The 19,834-nt window shown below is 36.3% G+C and overlaps 1 protein-coding gene across 1 annotated transcript in view; it reads right to left on the bottom strand.

Annotated features, from left to right (window-relative positions):
* The window catches only part of LOC109699654 (antigen WC1.1-like), a 141,622-nt gene that overhangs the window by 97,846 nt on the left and 23,942 nt on the right, over positions 1-19,834 (bottom strand). The window contains 1 exon segment of the mRNA XM_074077847.1: positions 81-389. Coding sequence (XP_073933948.1) covers positions 81-389 — 309 coding nt within the window.

Genomic DNA, 19,834 nt, shown 5'->3' with positions numbered 1-19,834 from the left:
ACAGGATGTCAGCAACATCTGTCATTTGTCTTATTCCTACAGAGCATGCTGGGAGGTTCAAGTCCTGCTCTGAGTCTCACCTGAACAGACAATGTGAACAGCCCCACTGGGTTGGCAGCTGCCTCCAGGACATGGCACTCGGGGGCAGAACCAGAGCCTTTGCTCTTGACCCCTACACTGGAATTCTTCAGCCCAGACCTGTCCATTGGCACTTTTGAAGGCCACATCCCCCAGGACAGATGCAGCCTTGCCACACCCCAGCTCTGCACAGATGACCCGGGCATTAGCAAATATAAAGTTCCCATCAGATACTTGAGTCCAGTTTCCTCCAGAGTTCACTTCCACCACTCCTGAGCAGAGTCCACCTCCTCCAACCAGATGCACAAAACCTAAAGGGGGAGGAAAGAAACAACAAAGTGAACCCTGTAATGATCATTGTCCTGCCTTTTCAGTCAGAAAAAAAAATCTCACAGCAATGATGTGAAAGATTCCTTTTCTCCCCAGGATGGTGTAAAAAGATGTATTCAAGAGTTAACTTCAGAATGGGGTTTACATTAGAAAGTGCCTGAAGACTATTTCAGGAGGAAGAGTCAGTCCAAAATAGGAATTCAAAGAATAAATAAATGAAAAATTTAATAAACTTTCATAAGGACATATTATCCTATGTATTAAAGGGATATCTGTTTTTGTGTACTTACTTTGTTTTATAAGATTTTTATCCACTGAATATAAACTCAATGAAAAACTAAGCTTAACTCTTCAACTATTTTATCCCCAGCCATTTTCATTTTCTGCTTAATAATCCCAATGGAGGTAACATTCTTTAATATATAAACAAATAACATTGTGTTATTTCCATGTCAGTAATAGAAAAAAAAGCCCACCGAACAGTGTGAGATCAGTTTAGAAACCAGGTTATCACAACTAATGCAATCAGAGTTCTTTACATCAGACCACCATTACAGAAAACAGAGTGAAAATTTAAGAGATGGGTCTGAGTGATTAAGATTTGACTATGCTCATTTGCATTTTTCTTTTATTTTGGTCTTGAGGTATAATTTTATCCAGTAGAACTTGAAGAAACCATTATACCACTAGTGAAGATAATCAGGTAGTGATTTAGAAAATGGGCTCAGAGTATGGGTGAGACATTTTTCCATAGGTATTCATTATGTAATAGTAAATATTCATTATGAAGTTCAGCAGGCATTGCCTTTCTCAAGAGAGAAACATCTTCAGTGATGTTTCCAAATAAGCCAACAAAATGGGAAAAGCAAGAAAAAGTATTAATCTAATACCTTAGAATAGTGACTTCAGACATTCTAAGTGGACATGCTGTATTTCTCAATGACATTACTGAAAGCAAATCTGATTTTCTGAAATGTTTCTATTAGGTCATTTCAATTTATATCATGACTAGAATGGAATGACCTTATGTACTTTACCTGGAAAATGATAATGCAGAGTTTTCTGATAAAATTTTCAAACTGAAACCACTAGTCATTATGGCCTTATGGCTTTAGAGAGTATGATACGTTATAATGTCATCATAAAAAAATCATCCACTGATACTGTTGGCCAAAGCCTGGTACAATATGATCATTTCCCCTGACTCCAAGACAGAACAGAAGCCCTGAATGGCTGCATGCTCTGCTCATGGATGTGGCTATGTCCTCTACCTATAGACTTTGGTTTTCACTCACTTGTTTTTCTCTCCATGATAGGGTTATTATCAGTACCACCATGGAGTGCCACCACTTCTACATGATTGAATCAGCCCCTCTGGTTTAACTACATACTCAGTCTTGTCTTCAGTCTCAGTATTTCCTTCTCATTTTCCTTTTTATTATTGGAAATAGTACATTTCTAGCACCTTAGAAGACTGGTGAAATGGCTTGGTTCAGTTGAGTAGCACTGCATTTTTTGGTAAGTTCTATCTGGAAGAATCCACTGAGAGAGATATCATTCTATGTTGCCCTCTACTTGAACTACTTGTTATGATGGTGCTTGTGTCTTAGTCAAAGATTTCCTTTGAAAGATAAAACCATTGCAAGGAACTTTCACATAATTTCTCTTGATGAAAATTAGAAACATTTCTGGGAAAGACAAAGATTATTCTGTGTAGTTTTTAACTTTATTGATCTGTTCTGTACATGTAAATGAGACCTATCCTCCTGCACGCAAGAGAGAGGAGATAAGAGTAAAATTCATACAATGGATGTTCTAGGGCATCATATGAGTGTCAGACACTATGTGGGCAGAGACCTTGAAATGAGCTGAACAGCTGTATTGCTGTCATCTCCGATATCCTTTTATTCATCATTTATTGAGAGAGAGGGCAAGTTGGTGGATTAGAAGCATCCACTGTTTTGAATCCATGAGAGACTATTTTCTGAATATAAAAAGAGAGGAAGATCATCAGGAATTACAGAAGAGGTGACAGTCCAGAAGACAAGCACAGAGAAACTGAGGCAGCACAGAAAGGCAGCAGTAAACAGTTCAATGCTTATCCTCTGCTCTCAAGGAGAGGAAAGAGAAGCAGAAGACACAATCACAGGGTAAGCTAGATGGCTCTGGTAATATACTGGCAATTCTAGCTGTAAGATCATACCATAATTCCTTCAAACCTTAAACCGAGTACGGGTATTGGGTATCTGAGACAGTGATTGCTCCAGTGGGGAAGATTAGCCCCAGTGAAGAAATAATGGTTTGTTATTTTCCTTCTGTTGGAGGGCTGTAGCAAAGTGCCATCTTGAGACAGTATCTATTGTTTAAGACTGAGTTACTCTGGGCTTGAAAACAAGGAACAATTGTGTCCAGAGAGACCTGGGACACTCTGCCACAGTGGATGAGAAATGGCCAGGAGAAATTGAGGTCTGACATGATTCTACAGGAAACTTCAAGCAGCAGGAAGTTGCAACAATGAAGGATGTAGAGATCAGATGTCCTGTGCTCCCTGGTGAGAAACATGTCCCATCCCCTGAGTGTCAAGGCAGAAACAAAGCACTGGTCCTGTGGCTGGCATTGTAAGGTCAGTCTCCTGGCTGCATGTCTTGACTCCTATGTTGGTCAGAGGGCTCTGAGCTCAGACTTTCCAAATGACATAATATCCACATCCTCTCTTATACTGGGAAGCAAACTGCTAGACAGGACCTGAAAGCAGTGAGGCCCACCTCTAGGAACTACGTCCTAGTATGTGTTAGCTGGCAGGCTGCCTGAAAGCTCCAAGGATAGAACGTCCAAATCATGTGACATCCATAGCCTCCTCCCCATAAGGAGGTGAACTGCTGTATATGGTCTGGAAGCAATGGAAACAGCAGTCAGAGTACCTATGTCCCTCAGTTATCCACAGCCTGTAAAGCCTTAGGTTTATGTTTGCTTTCCACACTCTCTGACATGTATGGAATTACCTGAGCTTGGATGCTTGCTGCCCCTGTGGACACAAACTGGGGGGGCTTGTGAAGCAAGTGGGAACTTATCTGGCCAACAGACTATAAATCTCTGTAGTCAGCAGCAACCAGTACACAAAGAAGGGAATCTTCTGTAGTGAAAGCAGGCCAGAAGTGGAAAACAGATCCTTCTATAAGAGACTATAGTCAGTTTACCTTGATGTGAGCAGCGCTCAGGACTAGTACCTTGAGTATGGGGGTGAATTCTTGGCTACTGAGCCACACCTCCAACCCAGTGGTGATAAATTGCACCTTAACTCTGCCACATCAGTGCACTTCCAAAGTACTGAGAGTACTTCGACTGACTACAAGAGATTAGAACTGCCAACCGAAAAATTAGCCTCAGATGCACAAATTCCATTGCAGAAATACAAGGAATATGAAAAACTAAGGCAATGTGACTTGTCCCAAACTCAACAACTCAACAGTAATGCTACTAATGACAGTGAAATGAACAAAATCTCAGACAAAGAATTTTTAAAAAATGATTACAAGAATGATCAAAGAAATTAAAGGGGACATAATAAGTTCCAAGAAGACTTAAAATAAGAATGGAAGGAAACAAAGAAGACAATGCATGAAATGGAAAAGAAATTCTATAAAGATATAGAAATTCTGAAAAAATGAAATTGAAATCCTGCAAATGAAAAGCTCAATAAATCAAACAAAAAAACTCAGTTGAAAGTCTCTGCAGTAGATTGTATCAAGTTAAAGACAGAATATCAGGGCTTGAAGACAAAGTAAATGTGCTAACCCATGCAGGTGAAGACAGAGGTAAAAAACCACTTAAGAACTTCAAGAAGAATATGCAGGACATATGAGACACCATCAAAAGATCAAAGCTATGAATCACGATCATGGAAGAAGGAGGGGGGTGCAAGCTAAAGGTATATAAAATACACTGAATAAAATAATATCAGAAAGCTTTCTAGCTCTTGAGAAAGAAATCATCATTCAAGTACAGGAAGATTATAGGAATTCTAATAAACAAGACCAGAAAAGAATCTTCCCTGGTAATCTTAAAGTTAAAACATTAGGGACACAGAACATGAAAAAAAAATTGAGATTTGCAAGACAGAAGTATCAAGTTACCTATAAAGGTAATGCCATAAGAATAACAGGAGACCTCTCAACAAAAACCTAAAAAAGCAAGGAGGGTATGGGATGATGCATTTCAAGACCTGTAAGAAAATATCTGCTAACCTAGATTATTTCCAGCAAAGACATCATTCAAAATTTGAGAAATAAAACCCTTCATTATAAACAAAAACTAAAGATATTGAAAACCAGTAAATCAGTGCTGCAGAAGATACTTAAAGGACTCATAGACACAGAAGAGGAACATAGGGGCAACCATGAAAATACAGGAAAGAACAAACTCACTAGATGAGTACATAAGCAAATGAGGACTAAGTAACATCAAACAATACAAAATCAATAAAATGGAAGGAATTACTACATATTTTCAATAATAACTCTGAATGTTAATGCTCTCAAATCTTCTGTCAAAAGACAGCCTGATGGATTGGATTAAAAAACAAGACCCAGGAATGAACAATCTGATAAACCCTGCAAGAATCTGAAAGAATATGCCAGATTCATGGTAGAAGCATTAGATATCCTGGCTTTTTCCACCAAGTAAGATATTGCTAATACATATGGGGAATACAATGTACAATGACCAACATTTAAATTAACTTTTTATAGCACATAACAGCCCTGGAAACCCAGGCACTGCAGTGTGGTAGCTATGCTGGCCCACCAGCTGGAGAGCTATTTTCCTTTTTTTTTCTTTTTCTTTTTTCCTCTCTCTAAATACCAAAAACTTAATGCAGAGGACTGTAGAATAAGTTTGCAAAGCATTTGGGATGTCTTGGACCCACCAAAATTCATGGACATAGAACCTCTGACTGCTGTCTGCTTGTGTCACCCCATGCTGATCCCTGATATCCCTGAGTGAAACTACAATCCCTCCAGGTGAGTGGGTCACATTGTCTGCTCTGGAAGGAACCACATAGTCTAGTGCAGCTGTGGAAAGAGTGCATCCTTCTTGGACAAAACTGGTAATCTAAAAAATGGAGGGAAAATTTCACCTCCACCTGGTAGGGGTGGGACACAATGCTGGGCTGATCCAGGCTGTATGGGGATGGGTGGTCAGCTGCAGTCTTGGGAAAATAGCAAATGTTCAACCATCTTTGAGTAACTGGTAGTGAGCTGAAACTAACAGCATTCCCAGAGAAAAGCTGTATACCAAAAAGCTCAATTCTAGCTCACAGGCTAACCCTGTGGGCAGAAGTGGATGGTAGCTGCTCACATACAGCTCCTTGTAGGACCACTTGGTAGAAATTATTTACAAAAAAGGAAGCTGAACCAAATGGCCCTTCTCCCCCAAAAGAGCTTGGGCTCAAATACCCTGAGCAGATTTACCACAAGGCTCTCTAGTAGAGAGGGGCATCATTGATTGCCACACATCCCAGCATACCAACAAGGAGGGGCAGGGACACAGAGAAAGCCCCTATCCGAAGGGATAGCACCTAGAATGGAAATCAGAGGGAAGAGCCAAGAGCAGTCATTGAACTGAGAGGAAACTCACTCCACTCCATAAAAACAAAGAAATTTGGCATACATATACATATTATGCCAAATATAATATTTATATGTATATATATAATGCATATACATATTATATTATATGTATATGTATATATATGTGTATTATATATGTATATATAATATGTATGTATGTATTATATATATTCATGTGTTTATTATATATACATATGTATTACAATGTATTTTTTCTTTTCTTTTCCTTTGTTTGTTGTTACTTATCTCATTTTTCCACTCTGTTCAAATTTCAATTTGTTTAACCCTCTCTTGTTCCACTTTGCTTTCTGTTGTCCAATTTTTTCTTTCCTTTTCTCTCTTCCTTCCTTCTCCTTACCCTTCTCACCCACCCCCTCCTTTCCCCCCACTGTCCCTATCTCCTCCACACTAACTACTTTCTGAGTAGTCTATTATGCCAATATCATACATTATTCCCATCCTTACTGTCCCTTTGCAGTCCCTGACAATCTCACTCTCCCCCACAATGACTGAACTACATCTTTACATACATTAAGGACTTACTACCCCATAGCCATCACACTTCATACTTCTTCTCCCACTTTCCCCATTCACTCCTTCCTGCCTCCTCTCCTAGCATAAGCATTTACATTACCTAAGTATCATCTCTATTCAAAGAACTGTTTCTCCCCAATGCCTCCTGATTATGGATAATATTGTCAATGGTTTTATGTGTTATGTAAATAACTGGTTGGCATTGGATCTGTGAATTTGTTCTTGCTGAGTTATACCTCCAGATCAGTGAACAGAAACATTACAACAATCTAGCTAACAACTAAGCTAGGAGGAACTTAAAATTAAGTCAAAAGAAAGATAAAGGGTTATTTAAACACCCAACTGACTAAAAACACATGAACAAATCTCAAAATAAAAACAGGAGGAGAAAAACAATGCAGGGGAATATGACTCTTCAAAAAGCAAACAATCACAGAACAGAGGATTTGGCAGAAAGCGAAGAGGATGAATCTCAGTGGTTGTGGTCAGAATAATAATAAGAAGAATGTTTAATGACCTTAAAGGGGACACACACAAAAGCAATGAATCCCAAGAGAACAAGGTTAAAATCCCAAGAAGACACTGAAATAAATGAACACACAGACAATTTCAACAAACTCCAAAATGAAAAGGAAATTATTTTAAAAAGAGATAAAGAAGACAGTACAAGATTTGAAAGAGAAGCTTCACAAAGTTATGGAAAGTCTCAAACAAGCAAATGAAAAGAATCCAGCAGAAAACATGGAAACAAAAAATTCCTTAAGTCAAATACAAAGTACAATTGAAAGTAACTCCAGGAGAATGGAACATGTGGAAAACAGAAATTCAGGACTCAGAGACAAAATGCATTTTAAAGAAAAAAGAGAAGAATCCTTAGACAAAAGGCTGAAGACCTGCAAAAGGAATATGCAAGAGGTCTGTGATTCCATGAAAAGACCAGCTGGTCATTGAAGGAGAAGAGTTGCAACAAAAAAGGTATAGGTATATATTCAAACAAATAATAGCAGGAAATTTCCCAAATATCAAGCAAGAGATGCCTGTAAAGGTACAGGAAGCATCAAAGACACTAAACAGACATGACCAAAATAGAATATCTCCACAACATATTACAGTTAAAATAATTACAACAGAGAATAAGAAAAGAATATTGAGGGTTGCACGAGAGAAAAATCAAATAGTATATCAAGGTAAATTCATCAAAATAACAGCAGATTTGTTAGCAGAAACCTTGGAAGCAAGAAGGGCATGGAGTGAGGTATTTTGAGGACTGAAGGAAAACAATTTCAATCCTAGGATATTCTACCCAGCAAAGCTATCATTCAAAATTGAAGGAAGAATAAAAACCTTCCATGATAAACAGAAACTAAAGCAACACATGACCACTAAATCAGCGCTCCAGAAGTTTCTCAAAGGAATCCTACACACAGAAGATAAAAACAAACAGCCATGGAAGGATGGACGTTATTAACTCTTAATGAAAGAGCAGACAAATAATTAGAGAATAGCACAGAATTACTTACACACACACAAATCTTCACACAACAAAATCAACTAAATGGCAATAATCACCATATAGCTTTCACTATTAACTCTGAATGTTAATGGCCTCAACTACCCCATAAAAAGACATTGATTGGTAAACTGGATGAAAAAGAAAGACCTCACATTTGTTGTTTACAAGAAAGCTATCTTACAGACAGAAACAAATATTCTGTTTGGGTGAAATGGTTGTAGAATGTTTACAAAGCTAATAGTCCCTGAAAACAGGCAGAAGTAGCAATACTTGTATCAGATAAAGTAAACTTCAAACCTATATTAGTCAGAGGAGACAAAGAAGGTCACTTCATGCTAATAAAAAGAGCAATATGTCAAGAGGAAACAACAATTGTTAACTTATATGCACCCAATGTTGGTGCCCCCAACTTCATTAAACATATACTACTGGACTTAAAAACACAGATAGACCCCAACTCATAGGGAGGGTCACACTCTCACTGATAGATAGGTCATCCAGACAAAATACCAACAAAGAAATGCTGGAATTGAATGAAAACTAGATCAAATGAATATAAGAATCATCCACAGAGTATTCCATCCTGCAACAGCACAACATGCATTCTTCTCAACAGCCTATGGATCTTTCTCCAAAATAGAGCATATTTAAGGTCACAAAGCAAGTCTTAACAAATATAAGAAAAGAGAAATGACTCCTTACACAAGTCTAATGACAAAGCAATAAAACTAGAACTAAACAACAAAAGGAACATTAGAAGATACTCAAACACCTGGAGACTGAAGAACACATTGCTACTTGATTATCAGGTCATTGAAGAAACAGGGAGAAAAACAAAAAGTTCTTGGAATTTAATGAAAATGAAAGCATAACCTGTTAGAACCTATGGGACATACCAAAAGTGGTGCTAAGAGGAAAGCTTATAGCCATGAATGCATATATTAAAAACACAGAAAGCTCTCAAATAAAGGACCTAATGCTGCATCTCAAACTCCTAGGGAAAAGCACAGGCTAAACTCAAAATTAGCAGGAGAGAAATAATAAAAATCATGGCTAAACTCATGAAACAGAAACAAAAAAAAGCAAAGGATTAATGAAACAAAAAGTTGGTTCTATGAAAAGATGAATAAGATTAATAAACCCTTACCAAATCTGACTGAAATGAGGGGGAAAAAGACACAAATTAATAAAATTTAAAAATGAAAAAGGGAGATAATAACAGTTAGGAAATTCAGGGAATCATTAGCTATGTCTTTGAAAACGTATATTTGAATAAACTGGAAAATCTAGAAGAAATGGACAAAACTGCAGGTACATGACCATCCAAAATTAAACCAAGAAGATGAAAATCAGCTGAATAGATCTATAGCAGGCAATCTATAACAAAGTCTTCCAGAAAAGAAAAGTCCAGGACCTGAAGGATTCACTGTTGAATTCTAACAGAAATTTAAAGAAAAAAAATAGTACTCCTCAAACTTTACTACAAAATAGAAAGGGATAGAATATTGCCAAACTCATTGTATGAAGTCAGTATTGCACTTATTCTAAAGCAGGACAAGAACACCACAAAAATAGAATTACAGGCTATTTAATGACCTTAGATGCAAAAATCCTCCATGAAATATTGGTAAACCAAATTCAATAACATATCATAAAGTTTTTACACCATGATCAAGTCAATTTCATCTAAGAGATGCAGAGATGGCTCAAGATATGCAAATCATTAAATGCAATGCAGCATATTAACTGAAGCAAAAACAAACCCACGTGATCATCTCCATAGATACAGAAAAGGCCTTCAATAAAATTCAGCATCATTTTATGATAATAGCTCTGATGAAAGTAGGAATAGAAGGGATGTACCTCAACATATAAAGACTATATGTGACAAGGCTATAACCAACATCATACTAAATGGGGGAAAAACTGAAATCATTTCCTCTTCAGAAGTCAAGGGTGTCCACTCGCTCCACTATTATTCAACACGGTCTTGGAATTCATAGCCAGAGCAATAAGAAAAAGAGAAGAAATGAAAGGAATACAAATAGGAAAGGAAGAAGTTAAACTATCCCTATTTGCAGATTACATGATCTTACACCAAAAAGACCCAAAAAAACCTCTGCCAAATCATTCATACACATTATAAACAGTTTCAGCAAAGTAGCAGGACCCAAAATCAATTTACAAAAACCAGTAACCTTTCTATATATCAATGAACACACTGAGAAAGAATATAGAAAAACAATTCCATATACAATAGCCTCAAAAAATAAAATACCTAAGAATAAACTTAACCAAAGTAGTGGTAGTGAAAGGACTCTGCAATGAAAATTATAAACCATTGAAGAAAGACATCAAAGAAGACTACGGAAGATGGTAAGATCTCCCATGCTCATGGATTGGTGAATCAATATTGTGAAAGTGGCTATATTGCCAAAGCAATGTACATGTTTGCTTAAGGCAATCCCCAACAAAATCCCAATGACATTCATCACAGAGATTGAAATATTAACCTTAAAGTTCATTTGGAAGCATGATGGACCAAACATGATGAATAGCCAAGGCAATATTAAGCAAATAGAGCAACACTGGAACTATCATAATACTCAACTTCAAGCTATACTTCAGAGCTGTAGCAATAAAAATGGCATGGTACTGGCACAAAAACAGACATGAAGACCAGTGGAACAGAATAGAAGACCCAGAAATGAATCTATGCAGCTATGCACACCTGGTTTTTTCCAAAGTGCCCACACAGGATAGAGAAAAGACAGCCTCTTTAACAAATGTTGCTGGGAAAAGTGGATATCTGCATGTAGAAAACTGAAACTAGATCCAAGTTTCACCTTGTACAAGTATTAACTCAAAGTGAGTTAAGGACCTTAATATAAAGCTAGTGCAGGAAAGAGCAGAGAATACAATGGAATTGGCAGGTATAGGCAATGATTTCCTTAATAGAACTCAAATGGCTCAGCAACTAAGAGAAAGGATTCACATGAAATTAAAAAGCTTCTGTACAACAAAAGAAATGGTCACCAAATTGAAGAGGCAGACCATAGAATGAGAGAAAATCTTTGCCAGCTATACATATGACATGGGATTAATAACCAGAATATTCAGGAATCTCAAAAAACTAAACTCCCCAAAAATCAATGACTCAGTGAAGAAATGGGCAATGAACTGAACTTAGCTTTTTCAAAATAAGTCCAAATGGCCAAAAAGCACATGAAGAAATGTTCAACATCCCTGGCCATAAAGCAAATGCAAATCAAACCCATGTTAAGGTTCCACTTCACTCTTAATGGCTATCATTAAGTACACAAACAGCAAGTGTTGGCAAGGATGTGGGGGAAAATGAGCCCTCATACACTGCTAGTGGGAATGTAAATTATTACAACCACTATGGAAAACAATATGGAGGCGCCTCAAAAAACTAAAAGTAGAACTGCTATATGATCCAGCAACACTACTCCTAGGGATATACCTGAAGGAATGTAAATCAAGGTACAATAAAGGCACCTATGCACCCATATTTATTGTAGCATTATTCACAATATCTAAGCTATGGAAACAACCAAGATGCCCCACTACTGATGAATGGATTAAGAAAAGGTGGTATTTATATATAATGGAACTTTATAAGGCCATAAAGGAGAATGAAATTTTGTCATTTGCTGGTAAATGGATGGAACTGGAGGAAATCATCTTAAGTGAAGGTAGTCAGGTTCATAAAACAGAAGATCATATTTTCTCTCATATGTGGAATACAAACATAAATATAAGCCATATTATGAAAACAGGTCATGCTAAGGGGACATCACATATGAGAGAGATGGTAAAAGAAGGAGGTTAAGAAGGTGAATATTACTGATGTACTTCCTGTACAAGAATAACACAGAACTTTTAAACCTGTTGAAATCACTATAAGAAGGGGACTAAGGTAGAAAGGAGAAAAATAGAGAGCATGAACCAATTTGAGTTACATAACATATATATATTGAAATGTCACAAGGAAACCAATGAATAGCTATGTTTATAAAAAAAACAAAAACATCATTTTGTTTACAAAATTGGAGAACAGGAGGGCAGAACCACTTCTTCTGGGAGGTTAGTACCGGTGTGTGTAGGGAAGACATGGGGAGAGGGTGTAAGAGCGTGAATGTGGTGCAAATATTGTTTATACATGTATGTGAATAATAAAATGAGTCCTGTTGAAACTATTTCAGGAATTGGGGTAGGGAGAAATAGAGGAGAATGATGGTGGGGGTGAATTCAACTAGAATATATTGTAAAACTTTTTGTAAATGTCACAATGTACCCCCAGCACAATAATAAAAACAAAATAAATAAACCAAGACCCAACCATTTGTTGTCTATGAGAAATGCACTGAACATCACTGTACCCAAATTTAAAAGTGAACCTAAAACACAGATAGCCCCAACACAATGGATGACTTTAGTACCCCACTCTCACCTATAGAAAGGTTATCCAGACAAAAAAAATCAACAAGGAAGCTACAGAATTAAACAACACTATATATTAAAAAGTCTTAATAAACATCTACAGAATATTCCACCAAACAGTTGCAGAAAACCTATTCTCAGCAGCCCATGGAACATTCTTCAAAATAATTCACATTTTAGGACATAAAATAGGTCTTCACAAATAAAAAAGAGATGAATAATTTTCTGTATTGTATCAGACTACAATGGAATAAAAATAGAAACAAGTATCAAGAGACACCATAGAAAATGTCCAAACACTTTCACTCTTTAACGGTTGGTAAGTCATCAAAGAAATATGGGAAGAGATAAAAAATTTCTTATAATAAATTGAAAATGAAAGCACAACTTACCAGCACCATTGGGACAAAGTAAGAGCAATGCTAAGAGAGAATTTTATAGCTATGAATACCTTAATTAAGAAATGAGAGAGAGAGATGGGTGTTGGTGGCTCATGCCTGTAATCTTAGCTACTGGGAAGGCTGGGATTGGGAGGGTTGTGGTTTGAGGCCATCCTGGGAAGAAAGGTCACAAGACCCCATCTCAACCAATATCTGGGTGCAATGGTATACCTGTCATCCCAAGCTATGTGGGAGGCTAAGATTGGGAGGATCATGGCTCTAGGCCAGAGTAGACAAAAATATTGTGAGACCCCCATTTTAACGGAAGAAAAGATTGGCATAGTGCCAAGCACCAGTCATCTCAGTAATGGAAGAAGAATAAAATAGGAAGATCATGGTCCAGGCTGACCTAAGCAAAAAAGTGAGATCCTAACTCCAAAATAATTAGAGTAAAAGGTCCAGAGGTGTGGCTCAAGTGGTAGAGGGTCTGCCTTGCAGCATATTGTAATACACTGGAAAATCTAGAAGAAATGGGTAAGTTTACAAATACTATGACCTACTGAAATTGAACCAGGAGGGAATAAAGCATCTAAACGGGTCTATAAAAATCCATGAAATTAAAGCAGTGATAAGGATTTTCCTAATAAAGAAAAGACCAGGACAAGATGTATTCACTGCTCAATTCTACCATACATTTAAAGAAAAATAAGCACCAATGCTCCCCAATATATTCCATAAAGTAGAATGGGAAGAAATGTTACCAAACTCATTCTATGTAGCCCAGTATTCCCCTGATACAGAAACATGATAAAGACATAACAAAAAGAAAATTGCAGACCAATTTCCTTGATAAACATAGATATAAAAATTCTCAATAAAGTACTTGTGAATTGAATTCAACAACACATTCAAAAGATCATACACCATGTTCAAGTTTGTTTCATTCCAGGGATGCAAGGATGGTTCAGCATACACAAATCAGTAAACATAATATAGCATATAAATAGAATGGGGACAAAAGCCACATGATAATCTCAATAGGAGCAGAAAAAGTCGTTCATAAAATTTAACATCTCTTCACAGTAAAAACCGTAACCAAACTAAGGATAAAAGGAATGTTCTTCAACATAATAAAGGCAGTCTGTGATAAACCTGCAGTCAACACTGTACTCAATGGGGAAAAAACAAAACCATTTTCTCTAAAGTCAGGAATGGGACTAGGGTGTCCACTCTCTCCATTCTTATTCAATGTAGTTTTTGAATTCCTAGCCAGAGCAATAAGGCAAGATAAACAAATGAAAGGGATACAAATAGGAAAGGAAGAAACCAGATTTTCCTTCTGTGTGGATGATATGATCCTGTGCTTAGAAGACCCTAGAGACTCCAGAAAAAAAAAAAAACAAAACAAAGAAGCAAACAAACAACTGTCCCCTCCTGAGAAAAAAGAAACCCCATCCTTAGACTGTTAAACACTTTCAGGCAAAGTAGCAGGAAACAAAATTAATTACAAAACTAGTAGATTTTTTGTGTATAAATAGCAAATGGGTTGTAAAGTAAATCAAGAAAACAGTCCCATTCAAAGTAGACTCAAAAAATAAAATAAAGTACCTAGGAATAAACTTAATTGAGGAGGTGTGGAAGACCTGTACAATGAAAATGATAAAACTTTGAAGAAAGAAATTGAAGAAGGCAGTAGAAGATGGAATGACCTCCCATATTCATGGATCAGCACCATTAACAGTGTGAAGATGGCTATGCTACTGAAAGCAATTCACAGATTCAACGCAATCCCCATAAAAATTCCATTGTAATTTTCACATAAATAAAAAAATCAATCCTAAAATTCTTATGCAAACATAAAAGATCCCAAATAGCCAAAGCATTCTGGAAAAAAAGAGCTATGCTGAGATATCACAATAGCTGATTTCAAATTAGACAACAGAGCCATAGCAATAAAACATGTTACTGGCACAAAACCAAACATGTAGACAAATGGAATGGAATAGATGGTCTAAAAATAATCCCCCACAGTGGCAGCCATTTGATTTTAGACAGTTACCAAAAACATATCTGAAAAAATTAATTACAATGGATCAAATACCTAAGTGTTTGAAACCAGTGGAAGAAAATACAGGTAAGACCTTAGCACTCCAATTGCTCAAGAAATAAGAGCAAAAATCGAAAAACACTATTGTATCAAATTAAGAAGTTGCTGCACAGCAAAGGAAACAGTTAGCAGAATCAAGAGTCAACCTATAGAAAGGGAGAATATCTTTGCTATCTATTCACTAGATAAAGGAGTGATCTCCAGAGTATTTGGCTAGAACTGTGACTCAAGCAATAGAGTGACTGCTTAGCAAGCATGAGGGAGTGAGGGAGGAAGAGAGAGAGAGAGAGAGAGAGAGAGAGAGAGAGAGAGAGAGAGAGAGAGAGAGAGAGAGAGAATTAAACACCCCAATTCAATTAATAAATAGGTAAATAGATTGAATAGACAGTTCTCAAAAGTACAAATAGCTAACAAAAACTTAAAGAAATGTTCAATATTCTTAGCCATAAAAGAAATGGAAATTAAAATGACACCAAGACTCCATCACACCCCAGTCAGAATGGCTACCATCAAGAAAATATAAAACAAACTTTGGTGAGAATGTGGGGGAAAGGATCCCTTATACATTGTTGGTGGGAATATAAATTAGTGCAGACACTATGGAAATCAGTTTGGAGGTTCCTCAAAACACTAAAAGTAGAACTAACATATGATCCAGCAATACCACTCCTGGGCATACATTCAAAGGAATGCAAGTCTGCATATGATAGAGATACCTGCATGTCGTGTTTATTATAGCACTATTCACAATAGTAAAATTAAGAACCAGCCTAGATTTCCATGAACTGATAAATGGATAAAGAAAATGTATAGATACAGAATGAAGTATTATTAAGCCATAAAGAAGAGTGAAATTGTGTATTTTTCAGGAAAATAAATGGAACTGGAAATCATCATGTTAAGTGAAATAGGCATGACTGAGAAAGACAAAAACCACACATTCTCTCTCACATGGGGAATTTAGATCTTGAAAAAAATGGCATGAGTATAATATTGGGGGACAGCTTGCATGTTGGGAAGAGTGGAACAGGTATGTGTGAAAGGAGATGGTGAAGGGGATTGATTACCATCAATGTATTTCATAGCTATGTATGAAAGTAAAATAATAAAACAATTAAAACTTATTTATAAATTGAAGAGGGAGATATGAAAGGGTAAAGAAGGAGTGAGAATTTGACCACAGAACATATGCTATGTTCATGTATGTAAATGTCACAGTAAAACCTCCTTTTTACAATTAATGTATGCTAATAAAAAAGAGAAAAAATAAACAATACATATTTGTTGAGCATTTACTATGTTGTAGGTATTGCATTATAGAATAATGTACATTATAAAACCATGGAATCAAACATGATTTAAAAAAATCTCAGTAAGCTACTACCAACTCCATGTAGAGGCAATGCCTGTCTGTTATTCACATCAATTCAAGGAGTATGTCACAAATAATAAAGTATAATCATTACATAGTCAGGGTTTCAGGTTCAGAAGTACATTTTTTTCTACAAACCCAGATCATGTGATCCAAAAGATGGGAATTGCTATGTAGGTCTTCAAATAAGTCAGTGTTCCTTATAATGGTTTAAATATTCTCATTAGTATTTATTTAACTGCAAAAATACAAACATTTTGGAAGTATCTCAGGGATATATAGTAATATAGAGAAAAATAGATTTTCTTCTGCATTACTAGACAGTAGAAAAAGTATGTGGGATCTATGTAAATATAAATACAACTACAATACAGTCTTGAAGGTTTAAAAGACCTTACATTTTCAAATGGAAAGGTAAATTTATTTTTTAAGTTTTTTCCCAACAAATGCTTATGTTTGGTAAAATACTGGTCAATAGTCAAATTAATATTATTTTTATGATGGAATTTTAGTTCACAATGAAGAATAAATGTGAGAATATTGCTAGGAAATTTATGAAATAGAAGGCTGCTTTGAGAGGGTAAGATATGCACAAGATATTAAAATATTAAAAGGACTGTGTTCTCATATATCAATAGCTGAAAGTACAATATGGCAGAATATATAGACACAAAAATATATACATATATGTGCACATATATATGTATTATGTGTATATGCATTCATACATGTAGGAATTTAGTATTCAAAAAGAACACTTTCAGTAATTAAAATATTTATACTTTATAGTCTCAGAAAACTTAGGGATAGGTTTAAAAATAATAAAATCAACTTGATATTGTCCTCTACACTGTAAATTTTACAGTAGTTAAATATATACATCTCAAAGTGAATTGTACACATGGAGAGGAAAAATTATACCTATTCTATGAAAAAATATTATAGTCAATTGTAAAGAAAACTCACCTATGCTTTGTTATTGTCATAAACTTCAGCATGCCCTCTAACAAGGTCCAAAATTTCCATATCTACCATAATTGTTGATTTCTGTGATGTAACAGAAATCCTTTCATTGATCTAAGTTTAATAAGCACATTTTTTTTTTTTGCTTAAAACAACAGAATTTTATTATCTTACTTCTGAGGACACAAGTTGAAGCTAAAAGTGCTCTGACAGATCAGGAGAGGATTATTCTTTGCCCCAACCTTCCTTCTGTTGGTTAATGACAATTCTTAGGGTATCTTGGAGGGTAGATGGGTGACTTTCCTCACCTGGCCATCTTCCTTGATTCCATATCTATGTCTTTTCTGAGGACCCCAGTCCTTAGAAACGAGTATCAAAATGAAGCATTCAATGTAAAACAGTAGGATAAAAAAGATAACAACTCTATTCTTTTCTGTGTATTAATGGTTAATCTTCTAAAATCTGAAGTGCTTTTATGGAGATTAATGAATTGTCTTTGAGATATTACACAAAGAAGACACAACCACTTCATAGGATGACCAACTGTCCTAGGAGCAGTTTGCTAATAGGGGATGCTTACCTTCATTTAGACTAAGTAGGGATGAATAACAATAACCCCTCCCTAAAACAAAACAAAAAATGAAAAAGAAGAGGGTGTTTTGGTTTTCTTCCCCTACAGTTGCATATTTTTCCAAATATGAAAAGTAATGATAATTAATTAATACATGGTAAGAACACTTTAATATTTGTGCAATGTCAGAGCCTGCAGTGGGACCTTGCCCATGTGAGTCAGCATCTGGCCTTGTGAGAAAGCTCCAAGGAACTGGGGCAAAAGTCTCAGACCAGACTGTGCCTGTGCGAGTTGGTGTCTGGCCTTGTGAGAAAGCCAGACATCCAGAAAAACAATATTCAAGGTTCCCAGATGGCTTTGTGTCCTTCAGATGTAAATAAGAAAGTTATGTTGACTGCTTGCTTCTCCTGCTTCTCTGTTCCCATTATAAAAGAGACATAACAAAGAGTTAATTTTAACTGTGCTTCCCTGTGCTAACGTAACCTTAACACATAATACTTGGCACGCTTTTTCTGACCAAATGCTCTGTGTGTAAAAGGAGTTTATAAAAAGCAAAGGATGCTTCATTAAAGTGGGTATTGAGCAGGACTCAGTAGTCCCCTCATCTTTTTACAGCTTCAGTCACCCAGGTTCCGCTGGTAAAAGGCATACAGTTGGCACCTGAAACAGGGACCTAAAGGAGAATTTTGAAAGTGATGTGAAGCCCCTCACAGAAGGAGATAAATGAACAAGATGGGGCAAAATCACTGCAGTGTCCAGCCTTTTCTTTCACTCATGCATCATTTTTTATTGCAAGGAGGAGCTCAAGTTTCCAAACAGCAGTTAAAGGACTGCTTAGAAGTAATTTGTGAATATAATCCTTGGTTTCCTGTGGAAGGTGCTTTAGATGAAGAAGTTTGGGAGTGAGCATGTAAAAATGTTGAAAAGGCATACAGACAGAGAGAAAAGATACCTGTTCATTTTTGGATAACATGGGCTCTGGTTAAATCTGTAATTCTTATTACTTAGAGGAGAGAGAAGGGAAGAAAATTTAGAAAAAGATACTGTAGCCTCCCTTCATGAGTATGAATTAGGTACAGGAGATATGGAAAAAATCACTAAGGAAAGTAAAAGGTACTTTAGTCATGGCTTTACTGTGCTGGAGGAAACTGAAAGTAAACTGCTGCTTGCAGCGCAGGCAATTGCAAAGGTTCCTCTGAGAGAGACTGCTGATTTTTTTCCTCCTCCCCCAGAGGAGGAGGATTGGAATGAACATCCTGAAAGGGGAAACATTGAAGAGGAGGTGCGTTACTTACATATTCACCCCAACAAGGGCTTGGGAATAAAGAATGCCCCTTCATTAGCAGCTTGCATTCCTATCTGCCCAAGGCCACATGAATTGCGACTGCTGTTTCCTGTTATGTTTAATATGAATAGCAATAACACTTATAATGGATTGGATATGAATTTTATAAAAGACTTTAAGAAGGCATGTGCAACTTATGGTCCTGCTTCTTCTTTTTGTAGAGAATATTTGACAGTACAGAGAAATAATGCTGGGTAGATTTCCTATGATTTTCATATTGTGGCCCCTAAATAATGAAAAATTGCAGGCTTTAAAACAATTAGTTCAAAAACAATTAGAGCACAAACATATAGAACCTTCCTTTTCTCCTTGGAATTCCCCAGTGCTTGTTATTAAGAGAAAATCTGGAAAATGGAGACTTCTTATAGATTTAAGAAATATAAATGCATCTATGATAACTATGGGAGCTTTACAAGCTGGATTGCCTACTCCTGCATGTATTCCTAAAGAATGGCCTTTGATTGTTTTAGATTTATAAGATTGCTTTTATACTATATCTATACATCCCAAAGATAGGGAAAGCCTTGCATTTTCCATTCCTAGCTTAAAT

This window comes from Castor canadensis, chromosome 6 (genome assembly GCF_047511655.1).
Source record: "Castor canadensis chromosome 6, mCasCan1.hap1v2, whole genome shotgun sequence".
Classification (NCBI taxonomy): Eukaryota; Metazoa; Chordata; class Mammalia; order Rodentia; family Castoridae; genus Castor; species Castor canadensis.
This window is presented reverse-complemented; position numbering and strand designations above follow the sequence as displayed.